This window comes from Sinocyclocheilus anshuiensis, unplaced genomic scaffold, assembly GCF_001515605.1.
Source record: "Sinocyclocheilus anshuiensis isolate Anshui unplaced genomic scaffold, SAMN03320099.WGS_v1.1 scaffold1480, whole genome shotgun sequence".
NCBI lineage: Eukaryota > Metazoa > Chordata > Actinopteri > Cypriniformes > Cyprinidae > Sinocyclocheilus > Sinocyclocheilus anshuiensis.
In genome coordinates, this window is record NW_015540932.1 from 554,661 (window position 1) to 567,801 (window position 13,141).

Genomic DNA, 13,141 nt, shown 5'->3' on the forward strand with positions numbered 1-13,141 from the left:
TATATGTACATTTACTGTACATTACTGCGAGAAAGGATGTACATAAAATGAAATATGTACATTTGAAATATAACGCTGCATTAGCACTGCATTTATGCATTAGCACTCACTTGAAAGAATAAAGTCTAAAGCATTGTAATTTACAATGTAATTAAAAAAATAAAAAATTAAATGTACATAAAATATTATTTATTAAAAAGTATTACTTTTTTTATTTTTATTTAAAAGATGAGTACTTTAATTCAGCAAGGACACATTAAATTGTGACTTAAGTGACTTACATTTCTAGACAAAAAAAAAAAAGTCTACTGCAAATAAACACTTCTTTTGAACTTTCTATTCATCATCCTAAATATAATATCATGGTTTCCACAAAAATATTAAGCAGCACAACGGTTTTCAACTGTGATAAGAAGAATTGTTTCTTGATTTCTGACGGATCATGTGATACTGAAGACTGCAGAAATTGTGTAAAGTAACAGAGTAAAGAGTATTTTAAAATTACATTTTAAAATATTTTCAAATAGAAAAAAGTTATTTTAAATTCTAATGATATTTGACAATAATCCCTGTTTTTGCTGTATTTTTGATCAAATAAATTAAGCCTTGGTATAAATAAAATTTAAATATATTATACAATATGTATTTATCAAGTACTCAGTGAATAAATAAATAGATAAATAAAAACACATGGCAATATCTGCCTAGTTCATAATAATGAAACTAACATGAATCATCTTCTTAGTTGAAAATGACTTGAAATGCTCATTTCAATACACAAAACGAGACTTACAATCAGCTCTCCCTTCCTCTGCTGGCACATGAACAACCAACTGCACTCGGAAAAAAGAAGAAAAAAAAAAAAGAAGGAAAAAAGCCAGCCTGCTGCTGCATTGTTATGATGTTTTTAAGACAAAGCCTTGAAGTGGTAAATTATGGCACGGAGGCTGAGTGGGCATTCTGCAAGGACTTGGGCCCTGAATAATTCATGATGCTCAAAGAGCACTAGGATCACAAACAGCCCCTGAACCCCGATTTAGCGGTCTCAGCGCTCTGCCCCCTGATAGAGGCAGAGGATTCTGCAGTTGAGAGGAGGAATGCTGGGCGAGGGGAGACTATAGGTGCACTCAGGGACAAACTGTGGGTGGCCTGGAACCAGAGCGAGGCTAAAACACACACTTTTACACAGACGTATCATTGTAGAGCTAATAAGGGTTGGGCTGCGTAGTCCTTGCACTAGCAGGCATTCCTCAAAGGCTTATGCTGCACATGGGTTATCAAGCTGAGAGGAGACACTGAAAGAGAGAGCGGCTGAATAGGAGAGAGAAAGACAGATGGTCAGGGGCTATAGTGAAGTAATGTTAGATATCAATGGAATGCAAAGGCTTCAGATCTGAGCCCATTTATCATCCGGTCAAAAACAAAAGATCGGCGATGGCAAGGTGAAAAAGCGCTGTAACTGGAGGCGTGCACCATGTTAAAAGCAACTGAAAAGATTTGACAGAAATGGACGGATTCTAAAGACACAGAATAAGAGAGTTTCATGTTTATGCATAAAGAGTAACGTGTGCGCGAGTTTTTGTTATACACCAACGGTTGTTGTACATGTGCGAGGATAAATAAATGCTGCTCTTTTGAAGTATCATTTATCAAAGAATTCTAGAGAAAAAAAATGCATCACGGTTTCCACAAAAATATTACAATAACATTAACAATAATATTCCTTTCTTGAAAAGAAATGTTTTTTGAGCACTAAATCAGCTTATTAGAATGGTTTCTGAAAGATTTATGACTGCCTGAAGCAACTGCATTTTAAAATATATTAAAACAGATTTTTAAAAACAGCAATAATATTTCACAATATTACTGTTTTTACTGTATTCTGATCAAATAAACACAGCCTTGGTAAGCATAAGAGACTTTTTTCAGAAACATAAAAAAATCTCACCAACCCCAAACTTTTAAATAGAAGTGTATATGTAAATAGAATGGAAAGAATTCTCGAAAGTCTAAAACACTTTACTTTGTAAATTAAAACAATTACAAATTAAATATGCAATATTCTATTATATATATATTTATCAAATCAAAAAATTACAATAACATTTAAATTATATTTATGTATTTTATCATATATTTATGTAAATACTATATGTATTTATCAAGTGCTCTGTCACCCAGTGCAGGAAGGAAATAAATAATTCTGCCTGGTTCATAATCAAAATTACATGCATTATTTGCTTAGCGGAAAATAAAAAATGGCTATTACAGAACTAAAGACACTAACAATCAGCTCTAGCTTTCCTCCAGAGTGTGTGTGTGAACGTGTGTGCCGTGCATGTATGACCAACGGCTGCCGTACGTGTGCGAGGATGGAGGAAAGTGCTTATCTGTTTTTGGTTGTCCTGCTCCTGGGTGAGCGAGTGCATGTACATACGAATGACTTGCAAGTGTGAGCGCATGTTAACGCGTGTATGTGTGTGTGGGAGAAGACGGCAGAGAAAGTAGGTCAGCGCCTCGCCAAGGTTGTGTGCAGGCGTGCTGCTTACACAGGTCAGGGCGCTGCATGGGGTTGCTGTAGAAACAGGCTGTTACATCAGCCCCACCAAGGCCCTATGGAAGAGTATCACTCAGCCAGACAGACCAGTTCTCCTCCAACCAACCCTGACACAAGGAAATGCACTGGCCTGTAGTGTTGTCACGGTACCAAAATTTCAGTATTCGGTACCAATACCAGTGAAAATCCACGGTTCTCTGTACCAATTTCGGTACCAAAGCAAAACTCAAAAACATGCTAATTAAAAAATTTGACTATACTTTGATTTAATCCAAACTGTGTACATATTTAATTTTAAAGGGCTTTTGAAAACCTTCTAGAGTTATTCAGCCAAGAATAAAAACTAAGTTAGCTAAAAAAACAAAAACAAAAAAATAAACACAGAACTGCTTTTCTGACTGATATGACACAAACAATGTTAACCATTTGTACATTCTCTAACACGCATATTTTAGATAAAAAAAAACAAAAAAAACCCAGAACTGCTTTTCTGACTGATATGACGCAAACAATGTTAACCATTTGTACATTCTCTAACACGCATATTTTAGATTCACAATTCATTTAAAAGCCTCTGGTGTGTAAAAATAGTAAATATCATCATGTCCTCCTGTTTTTTTTACCCTAATAAAAGTTATAGGAGAAACTTTATTCTAATGCTCATTATATTAGCGTTAGCCGCACTTATGCTAACGATTAACTACTCTAATAACAGCGTTCATTTGAATAATGTTCATAACAGAAGCGGTGTTTCCCACAGACTTGCAGTCTATTTGTGGCAGCGTATATGCAAATTCATTCTCTGCCAGCAGGAGGCGCTTGTAAAAAAAAAAAGCCCAGAACTGCTTTTCTGACTGATATGACACAAACAATGTTAACCGTTTGTACATTCTCTAACATGCATATTTTAGAATAGATAGTGTAAAAATAGTAAATATCATGTCCTTCTGTTTTTTTTTACCCTAAAAGTTATAGGAGCATTACATAGTTAATAAAGAAACCTCATTCTAATGCTCATTATATTAGCGTTAGCCGCACTTATGCTAACGATTAACTACTCTAATAACAGCGTTCATTTCAATCCGGCATTCAAATTAAAATATTGAATAATATTCATAACAGAAGCGGTGTTTCCCCACAGACTTGCACTCTATTTGCAGCATATATATGCAAATTCATTCTCTGGCAGCAAGAGGCGCTTGTGGAGTGGGAGAGATAGAGGTTTCCCCAGTAACGGCTGTAATCAAATAAGCGCTGCGCTCACAAACGCAGGTATTACAGGCAAGATTAAATGAAAATTACATCCATCATTTTCTGAAGACAGTCGGTTTCCTTCAGAAATACAGTGATAAAAAAACACCCGCACTCAAGGTATGGGAAACACTGTAGTCTCATAATTGAAGTGTAAATTCTGCAGATTACATCATTGTCCAGTATTGTACTGTCAGCAATTTATAAAAACGTTTTCATAATTGTAACATACATCTTCACTCTATTTGTGGCGGCATATATATATGCAAATTCATTCTCTGCCAGCAGGAGGCGCTGTTGGAGTGGGAGAGATAGAGGTTTCCACAGTAACAGCTGTAATCAAATAAACGCTGCGCTCACACAAAAGCTGCTCAGGCATTACAGGCAAGATGAAATTAAAATGACATCCATAATTTTCTGAAGACACCCGCACCAGGTTTCGACTTTGACACGTGCAGTGCTCATGTTTATTCAACGAAGTCAAAGCCTTTTGGAAAATCTATTTGTGGCAGTGAGTTTTGATATCGTGACGGGCCTCCACAAATAAATCAATGTATGGGAAACACAAGATCTAAATATTAAAAATTAAAATGAAACTTACCTGCTTGAACTCTTTCATTTGATCTGGGTGTCTGTCTTTAAAGTTTTTTGTTAGTTTGGTGTGTTTCCTACTTTTGATGTTGCCATGTCTCAGTGCTTTTATGAAGAGAGCACATCTGCGCACCTTTCGGATAGCGCATCAAGAACCGGGTTGACCAGGTACTTGGTACTTAAAAAAAACCTGGCACCGTAACGTTTTCATTTTTTTAGTACCAACTTGGTACCGAAGTACCGGGTCTTTTGACAACACTACTGGCCTGCTATGTTACACCTAAAAACAACCCACTTTTGAACCTATATCATGCATTGCTCGTGACAGATAGTTTTGAGATGTGTTCATTTTATTTTTATTTAGCTATTAAGTTTAGCTTTTAGTTTTATTTATTAGGCTGTTTTGTGCACAGAGACCAGGGTTTGAATCTGGTCTGGGCTATGTGTTGATTCCCAATCCCACTGGCCTTTAACCTACTGGCAAAACCCAATAAAACTTAAATAAAGAAAGAAATAATAAAGAAATGGGGTAAAAATTCAAGTGTCTAAATGGTCTCTCTTATTCTAACATTTCAAATACTTTTTATAAACTTTTTTTTTTTTAAATGTATTGATAAGTTAACAAATGCTGTGAAAATTGATCTAAATTGGTATTTAGCTATGCTAAAATTAAAAATGTTTTTTAATCAACAAATTTAAAAAAATAATTTATTGGTAAACAAATAAAAAATCTTAACTGTCGCCCTTATTCTAACATTTAAAAGACTATTTGAATAAACAAATATTTAAAATGTTATTTATTTATAAAAAAAAACTAAACAAAAGAGTTCAAAAAAATGTTTTTCATTTATTGATAAATTAACAAATGCTGTAAAAATTAAAGTGTCTAAATTGTCACCCATATACTAAAATTATTTTTTTAATTAACACATTTAAAAAATAATAATTTATTGGTAAACAAAAACGAAAAATCTTAACTGTCACCCTTATTCTAGCATTTAAAAGACTATTTTATTAAACACTTTAAATATATATATATATTTATTGATAAACAAACATACAAATAACACAAATTTGATTTAAAAACTGAAGTGTCTAAACTGTCGCTCTTATTCTAACATTTAAACAACTATTTTAATAAACTAAATAATTATAAAAAACTTAACAAAACATTTTTTTTTCATTTATTGATAAATTAACAAACAAATGCTGTGAAAATTTAAATGTCTAAATTGTCACCCATATTCTAAATATAAAAAATGGTTTTAAATAAACAATTTTTAAAAAATGATTGGTAAACAAACAAAAAAATCTTAACTTTCGCCCTAAATCTAGCATTTAAAAGACTACTTTAATAAACAGCTTTTAAAATAAACAAACAAAAAACCACAAATGATTTAAAAACTGAAATGTCTAAACTGTCGCTCTTATTCTAACATTTAAAAGATGTCTTATAAACAGAGTTTAGTTAACAATCACAAAAAACTAACAAGAACATAAACACACAGACAAAAAATAATTTTTTGTTTACACTTCAAGCATGTCAGTTGTTAAAATAGACTCCTTCCCGCTATTCTTCCCGCCATTTGCTGCACTTCCTCTGACACACCTTGACTACACTATCAGCTGTCTGCTTGTAAGTCATTGTATTACATAAATGACATAACTCCTAAGATCTTATAAAACACTCAGTAATGTGAAACACTTCAAACTGGAGAGGAAAGACGATCTTATACTTCACCTGGGACCAGAGGTATCACATGGAGAGCCCTTCCTCTTCCGTGACTCTTGGGTGTTGGGGTCAAGGGCATTCTCTCCTGCAGCACTCATTTTCAGCATATGCACACCTGCAAAACAGGGTAGTTACAAGTCAGCCAATGGAGTCAAGTTAACCATTCTACTAAATAAACACAAAGCAGGAAAATTAAGTTAAATCATCCAGTGAAGAAAACAATAGAAATGAGTCAGTAACGGCCATTACTGAAATGAGTCAGTAACGGCAGTTGTCATTGTCTGATACCCATATGTTGTTGTTTATAACTGATTTGATAATATCATCTAGAACTATAAAATAATGGTGGAAACAGGATCCCAGGCACCACTTCGGACCAACAGGTTCTGGAAAACCAGCAAACTTCAAGTTAAACCAGTTCTGAAATAGTCCCATATTTCTGTAAACACTATGACAAGTAACATATCTCGACCTGATTAAGAGCAACAGTCAGATGCCACTAGCAATATGCATAAATCGATGGCTCCTTGCGGGGGGAATCGTAAATCTGCAGTGAAAGGGCTTGCTAATTGAAAGCCTTCTTTGATCTGTGGTGCTATTCACCCAGTGCTACCATCTAACCCATGCTGTGTACTGCTAGAAGAGGCAACCGCTGAACAGCCAATCGTGAGGATACTGTGTGCGTATAAAGGGCTGGTCACACTACACTTTTCGTTCCATTGACTTCCATTCATACGCATGCAAACGCAGCAGACAGAAAACGCAAGCTCATGCGAAGCTCAAGTTTGGTGAACTGCCCTGTGAATTTCTTACTACATGAAGATGTTAATGGAAGATTGCCGTAGCCTTCTAGCTGAACTAAAGTAATTCACACTTCAAATCTGCAGGACTGCAGCAAAGTGGAGATGACATATTTGTACATTTTGAATGTATTTGTAGAATTATGTTTTGTTTTTAAATGTAAAATTTTTGAGATATTATTTTCATTTCTGAATGAATTTTCATTCATTTCAAAAAATCTTCTAAACACTATAATGAAAATCAAGCTTTCTGATCAATCTCTTTTAGTAAAATCAACAAATTAAATTCATTACCAAAAAAAAAAAAACCGATGCACACACTGCTGTTTAAAAGTTTGGGGTCAATAGTTTTTTGTTTTTTTATACAAAATAGTAATATTGTGAAATATTATTACAATTTAAAATAACCACTTCTATTTGAATATTTAAAAAAATCATTCTAATATGCTGATTTAGTGCTAAAGAAACAACTCTTCGCTTAAGAAAAAACAGCATTTATTAGAATAAAAGTATAAAAAAGTGTTTCTTTCTTTCAAAGAAAAATAAAAAGACTGACCCCAAACTTTTGAACAGTAATGTACTTACAGATGTAATAATTTAAATGATTATATATAATTTTCTTTTCATATATTAGAAATGAGAATTAGATTTTATTCTGAAAAAAAAAACATTTTAGAAAATTCTACTCACAACATACAATTTTCTATGTCCTGTTTCTATGCAAATGTTCTCAGGTGTCCTCAGTGGCAGTATGTAACCATAGAAACAGGACACATTCAAGCTGCACATAAGAGAATCCTAAAGAGCATTCGCAGCATTATATGATAGTGATACAACAAACTTACATACCATTGCACAAAATACCAATGAAGCTATTCAGAACCAGTATATGTTGACTTGTCCAACACTTCATAACATAGAAAAACTCTGTAGCTACTGATATTGATTAAACAACCATGCTAGGATAGAAAGATAGAATTTATTCTAGCTAAAAAGACTTCAGTGGTGATGAAAAGCAAGGTCGTTACTGAAATACAAATAATATGGTGAATAAAGTTGGCTGTGGCTGAACTCAGATGAACTGCACTTAAATGGCAAGACCACACTTGGGACAGCACTAAATTCCACCAGATAAACAATTTCAACTTGATGTTCAATCAAATAAAAGCCCCAAGTTAAAAGAAATGAGAGCTAGAGACGTTTGAAAATAATAACAATTAATAAATTAATTAATTAATATATTAAAAGCCAGTGTTTCGTCACCTTTTACATGATCGCACCTGATCCAGTTCCCCTGGAGCAGGTTACACCACCCCATAATTTGGTGACCTCAACAGCAATTGTTCACCTAGGAAGGCCAACTGAAACTGAGCTCTGAAGTAATTCCTGCTCTACTTGCAGCTCTGACAATTCCTTCAGTTTGAAGAAGATCATTCGCCATATCTTGTGTTTGGTTTCTCCACTTGGGGAGGCCACAACCCAAACCAGAGCCTGGCTCCTCAGGCATAGTCTGCTTTGATCTGCAAGGCCTGAACAGACTGCTATTGTGGGTCTGTTGAAAACCTCCAGCGGCCTCTAATCCCTGGCAGCTCCATTTCCAGCAAATTCACCTCAAAAAAAAAAAAATCACAGAATTTAGGCTGGTTTTAAAATTTAAACACTCGAACAGCCATTTTAAGAGAAAAAAACAAGTGATTTTCTTGTATTACAAGCTTTAGCATTGACACATTCCACAATGTCAATCACCGTTGAAGGATGTGAATATAATACCTATACTTAAAGGATTAACAACAAGCATTTACAATTTATAATATTATAAATCCCTAATTCACACATATGAGAAATTCTTTAAGAAAGTTTGGAGGAACTAAGGGCACGCTACCCCATTTTTTGAGGCCCCTGAGAATGTGAAACATGACCATGCATGTGAACATGCAAAATTGTTCAGAAATTAGGCTAGATCCTAAAAAACATAATGACTCCCGTGCATGTGTGACCCTTACTGTAATTATCAACAGCTTGCGCCAGTGTGTTCAGTGTTCAGTTCAGCCCTGCTCAGTTAAGTGTTGAGGAAAACCAACTGACAGGTAATGAAGATACCTGTGCTTAGACTTGAGAATAACCAGTCACACTTCTCGTGTTGCATGAGTTATCTGTATCAGCTAAAGCTAACGTCAAAAGAAATGGACATGTGACTTACACAAAAACATCTGTAGAAACTTAGTATATTTCACCTTCAACTTCCCAAAACTTTGGAAACTTTGGGTAGTTTACAGCACATTTTTCACAATTTCTAGGGTTTTAAGCTAATGGGAAGTTAAATCATTGTTAGCAGAACACCATTTCTGTCCCTCAATATTCCAGAGGAGTGATATTTCAATATATCAAAGCATGTCTGTTCACATTAACAACATTTTACACGTCTGCATTGTGGTTTAAAAAGAAAAACATTATTTTGCATAAGTCACATTCGTCTTTCAACCAAATTAGTCTTTCTCTTACCGTCTGCTATTTGCTGAAGCTCATATTTCACGCTAGATAAGAAATATTTGGCAACGTCCAATCTGATTTCAAATTCCCTCACCAAATGCAGTAGATATTACACATTTTAACTGCTAAGCTGTACGAAAGAAGTTGACGAAACAGTCATGAATCTTGTCTATAGGTCAGCTTAGTCCTGTTTATAAACTGAGTCATCAGTCTTTGGTTGAGAAATTTTGCATGTAAGCTGATGCTTCTATCTTATATCTGCTAATATGTTGTGGGGCTATTTAATGGAGCTATAATTAAATATCTTTGAAAGCAATGGATAAGAGAGAGCATACTGTATCTTTTTCTGCCAAGTGGCAAAAAACCCTTAGGTTTTAAGCACTGCCATCATGTGATACTAATATCTAAATACACTATTTCTTTTTATTCATACACATCTCCCATCTTTGCATTTGCTGTTAGTAGAAGAATATCATGAGACTTCATACCCATTATCATAAGAGTTTACAAAATCGACAGATGTTGATACCTTGTACTAGGTGTAGTGATTTATCAATACCAGCACATACATACAAAACACACTCACACACAAACAAGCAATGCTATGATGCCCAATATAACCAAAACACAGTTTTTTATACATTAAAATAAACAAGTTAAAATAAATTCACGTTTTTAATTTAGCTTCACCAGGCAGACAAACGTGTATACTTGTGTGTGTGTGTGTGTGTGTGTCTCTCTCTCTTTATATCATGGGTGTGACTTTTCCCTGGCGCCAATCGGCTACCTGTGCTGGCTGGCTGCTGACCTAAATATGGGAGGTCCTTTGTCACTGTGTGAATGCTGTCCTCGGGGCAACCCGCCACCCAGTCATCAGACGTCCGAGTTTTGATGTCTCACTGCATAGTTTGTAAGCATACATAAATGTGCTGGGTGAATATGCGTGGGGTACCTCAGGGCTTAGTACTTAGCCCCCTCTTATTCTCGATAAACACACCGTCAGTGGGCTATGTGGGCTATGATAAAGCACAAAGCTTGTCCTATCACTGCACATACTATACAAGACTACCCATAGTTTCAGTGTGACAACATCATGATCTCGACTTGTATCTATGACTGCATTTCAATCTCAGCCTGGACAAAGATTCACTACCTTTTGGGTTCAACAATACTACTCCGAGAAAGAAACCGGAGAGTAGTGTTTGATGACCAGTTAAAGTTCACTGCCAACATGTTGAGGACTAGTCTTGCAGATTTGTTTTACAACTTCAGAAAGCCTACCCCATGTGTCTAGGTATGCTGCAGAGTTCTTAGTTCAGGCTCTCAGATGACCTAAAAGAGAAAACTGACTATAGATGATAATAAAAGTTTACTAATGCAGTGGTTCTCAACCCTTTTGACTTCAAGACCCCCCACAGTTCACAAGAATATTCAAAGGTCCCTCCTTAAAAAAAAAAAAAAAAAGTAGAACAATTATAAGTGTTAAAATTAGATTAAGTCTTATTTTAAAACATTTTGTCATCTTAAGACCCCTTGGAAGTTTGCTGAGGCCCCTAGTGGGCCCAAGCCCTCTGTTTGAGAACCACTGCTCTAAAGTCTATTATAGCACCCCTTGTGGTAACACTGAGAATGAGATGCATATTTGTCTCACAATGTGAATTTCAGAATGTGAATTGAGTGAAAGTGAACTTGCACAGCTATAAGCATTCACATACTCACATAGAGTAGGCTATGTTTTGGGTGTAAGAAAAGTATCAGTACAAAAGTGAACTATTTAACTCTAATTTGACACAAGACTCTAAAATGTTTTAATAAACAGCATTCACAGTTTTCCCTATTTAACACTGATGAAATATTCATAAAGAGTACACTGTGAAGAACACTTCACTTCAACACAAATCAAGAGGATCTCATTCTTTCTACTAGTACAAAAACTAAAATCCTCACCATCATCCTCACCACATCCACAACGACATTTTAAAATGTAAACACTTTAATCTGCACTCGCTTTGGTCACTCACTCTCCATGCTAATGTGTAAATTCTCCTCACACTTCCTTCAGCAGTCAAACAAACTATGAAAGCCCTGTGAGGTCTGCAGTCCACTCACATGCTCGGCACACAGACTCTCCCACGCGAATGTGCACGCACACACAGTCGGCCTGAAGGTAAACAACCTGCTTATGGGAGAAAAAACAGTGGGAGGGATTTTCCTTTTCACTCCCTCTTTCTCTCATTCACTCACGCACCTGAGGCAGGGCTCAGCTGTCACCTATGAAGTTGGCCAACTCAGCCTGTCCGGTCAGAGAACGGTCCACGACAGTTACGCTAACCCCTCTGTCAGCACGAGCTATGGCTGCGTGTCTCGCCATATCCCAGGATACGGGGCTCCTTCTCGTCGAGAGCTACACTAATCACCTTGCGCGCAGACAGAACAGCAACGTATGTCACTGAGCGAGAGGGAGAGACCACCATGCACTGAAGGAGAGGGGATGAAAAGTATTGTTTACACACTCTTATCAGTGCTCACGCCAGGCGAAAAGAGAAAATGTGTGTCATAAATGTGAGCTAATAGGGCACAGCTCAACAGGAGAGGGGAGAGGCCCTCATAGAGGAGACCAGTGGCAGAGCGATGAAGTTTCAAAACAGACAAATCCCACGCCTGACTGCACACACCCGTCTTCTCATGGTTTGCTCCATGAGAAGCCGTGCAGTCACTGTTGCTGTCTACCTCCCCATAGCAATACAGACGAGAGAGAAAATGTATACAGCTCTCCCTGAAAATCTGAACACAGTGTGAGGCTGAAGCAACAGTCGTGACTCATTCTTTGATGATGCACCAATTAATTCAATATTTTTCAAAGAATCGTGAGCTTCCCAAAGCAGAAATTTTACCAAAATTATTTTTTTAAATTTTATATAATGATCCAAGGCATGTGCAAAACAAAATTTTCAAAATGGATTAGTTAAGAGTTTGTCTGAATAAAAAAGGCCTTGATTAGGCTGTTTTCAGGTTCACCTGACTGGACTTGACTGACTGACTGACTGATAATACTCGCTATATATACAGTGCACAGCATAAATGAGTACACCCCATCTGATTAAATATAAAAGACGTATTTTCTTAATGATCACTAATATAATTCATAGAAAGATGGCAAAATTGAAATGTATTAAACATTCTTAATAAAAACAGAGCAATACATGCCATTAATATCTGTAAAATAAGAAACTTAGACAATTTTTGTTGAAATGAGGGATTGCAGAATTGAGTACAACCTAGATTTAATTCAACCAAGTGTAATATTCTATATGTCCTCCATAACTCTAAGTACACTGCTCTGACACTTCTTGGCACGGAGTGTACAAGTTCATGACAAATGTTCACATCTGTCTTGTTTAACTCCTGGAGGACGACCTCCTTAAATGCCATGGTCTTTAATGGGGAGTGTTGCTCAACTTGTCTCTACAGAATCTCTTACAGCAGCTCAAGAGTGTTAAGATTGAGTGAAATACATGTCCACTGAAAGATTTTCAACTCAGGAGAATGAATATCTTCATTGTCATGTTAAAAAAAATGCCCAACAATGCAAGGAATGAGAAGAGGGTAGCATCTTCAGTTTCAGGTTTTTGTATTACATCACACAGTAGTGTGTGAATTCATGCCAGCGTTGATAAAGTACAGCTCCCCTCACACCTTCAGCACTCATACATCCCTATA

General features: G+C 35.9%; 1 protein-coding gene across 1 annotated transcript in view; it reads right to left on the minus strand.

Annotated features, from left to right (window-relative positions):
• LOC107689458 (nuclear receptor coactivator 1) overlaps positions 1 to 13,141 on the minus strand; it is a 70,136-nt gene that overhangs the window by 37,241 nt on the left and 19,754 nt on the right. The window contains exon 4 of the mRNA XM_016487454.1: positions 6,141 to 6,246. Within this exon, the coding sequence (XP_016342940.1) occupies positions 6,141 to 6,238 (98 nt within the window). The 5' untranslated portion in view covers positions 6,239 to 6,246. The remainder of the gene's footprint in view (positions 1 to 6,140; positions 6,247 to 13,141) is intronic.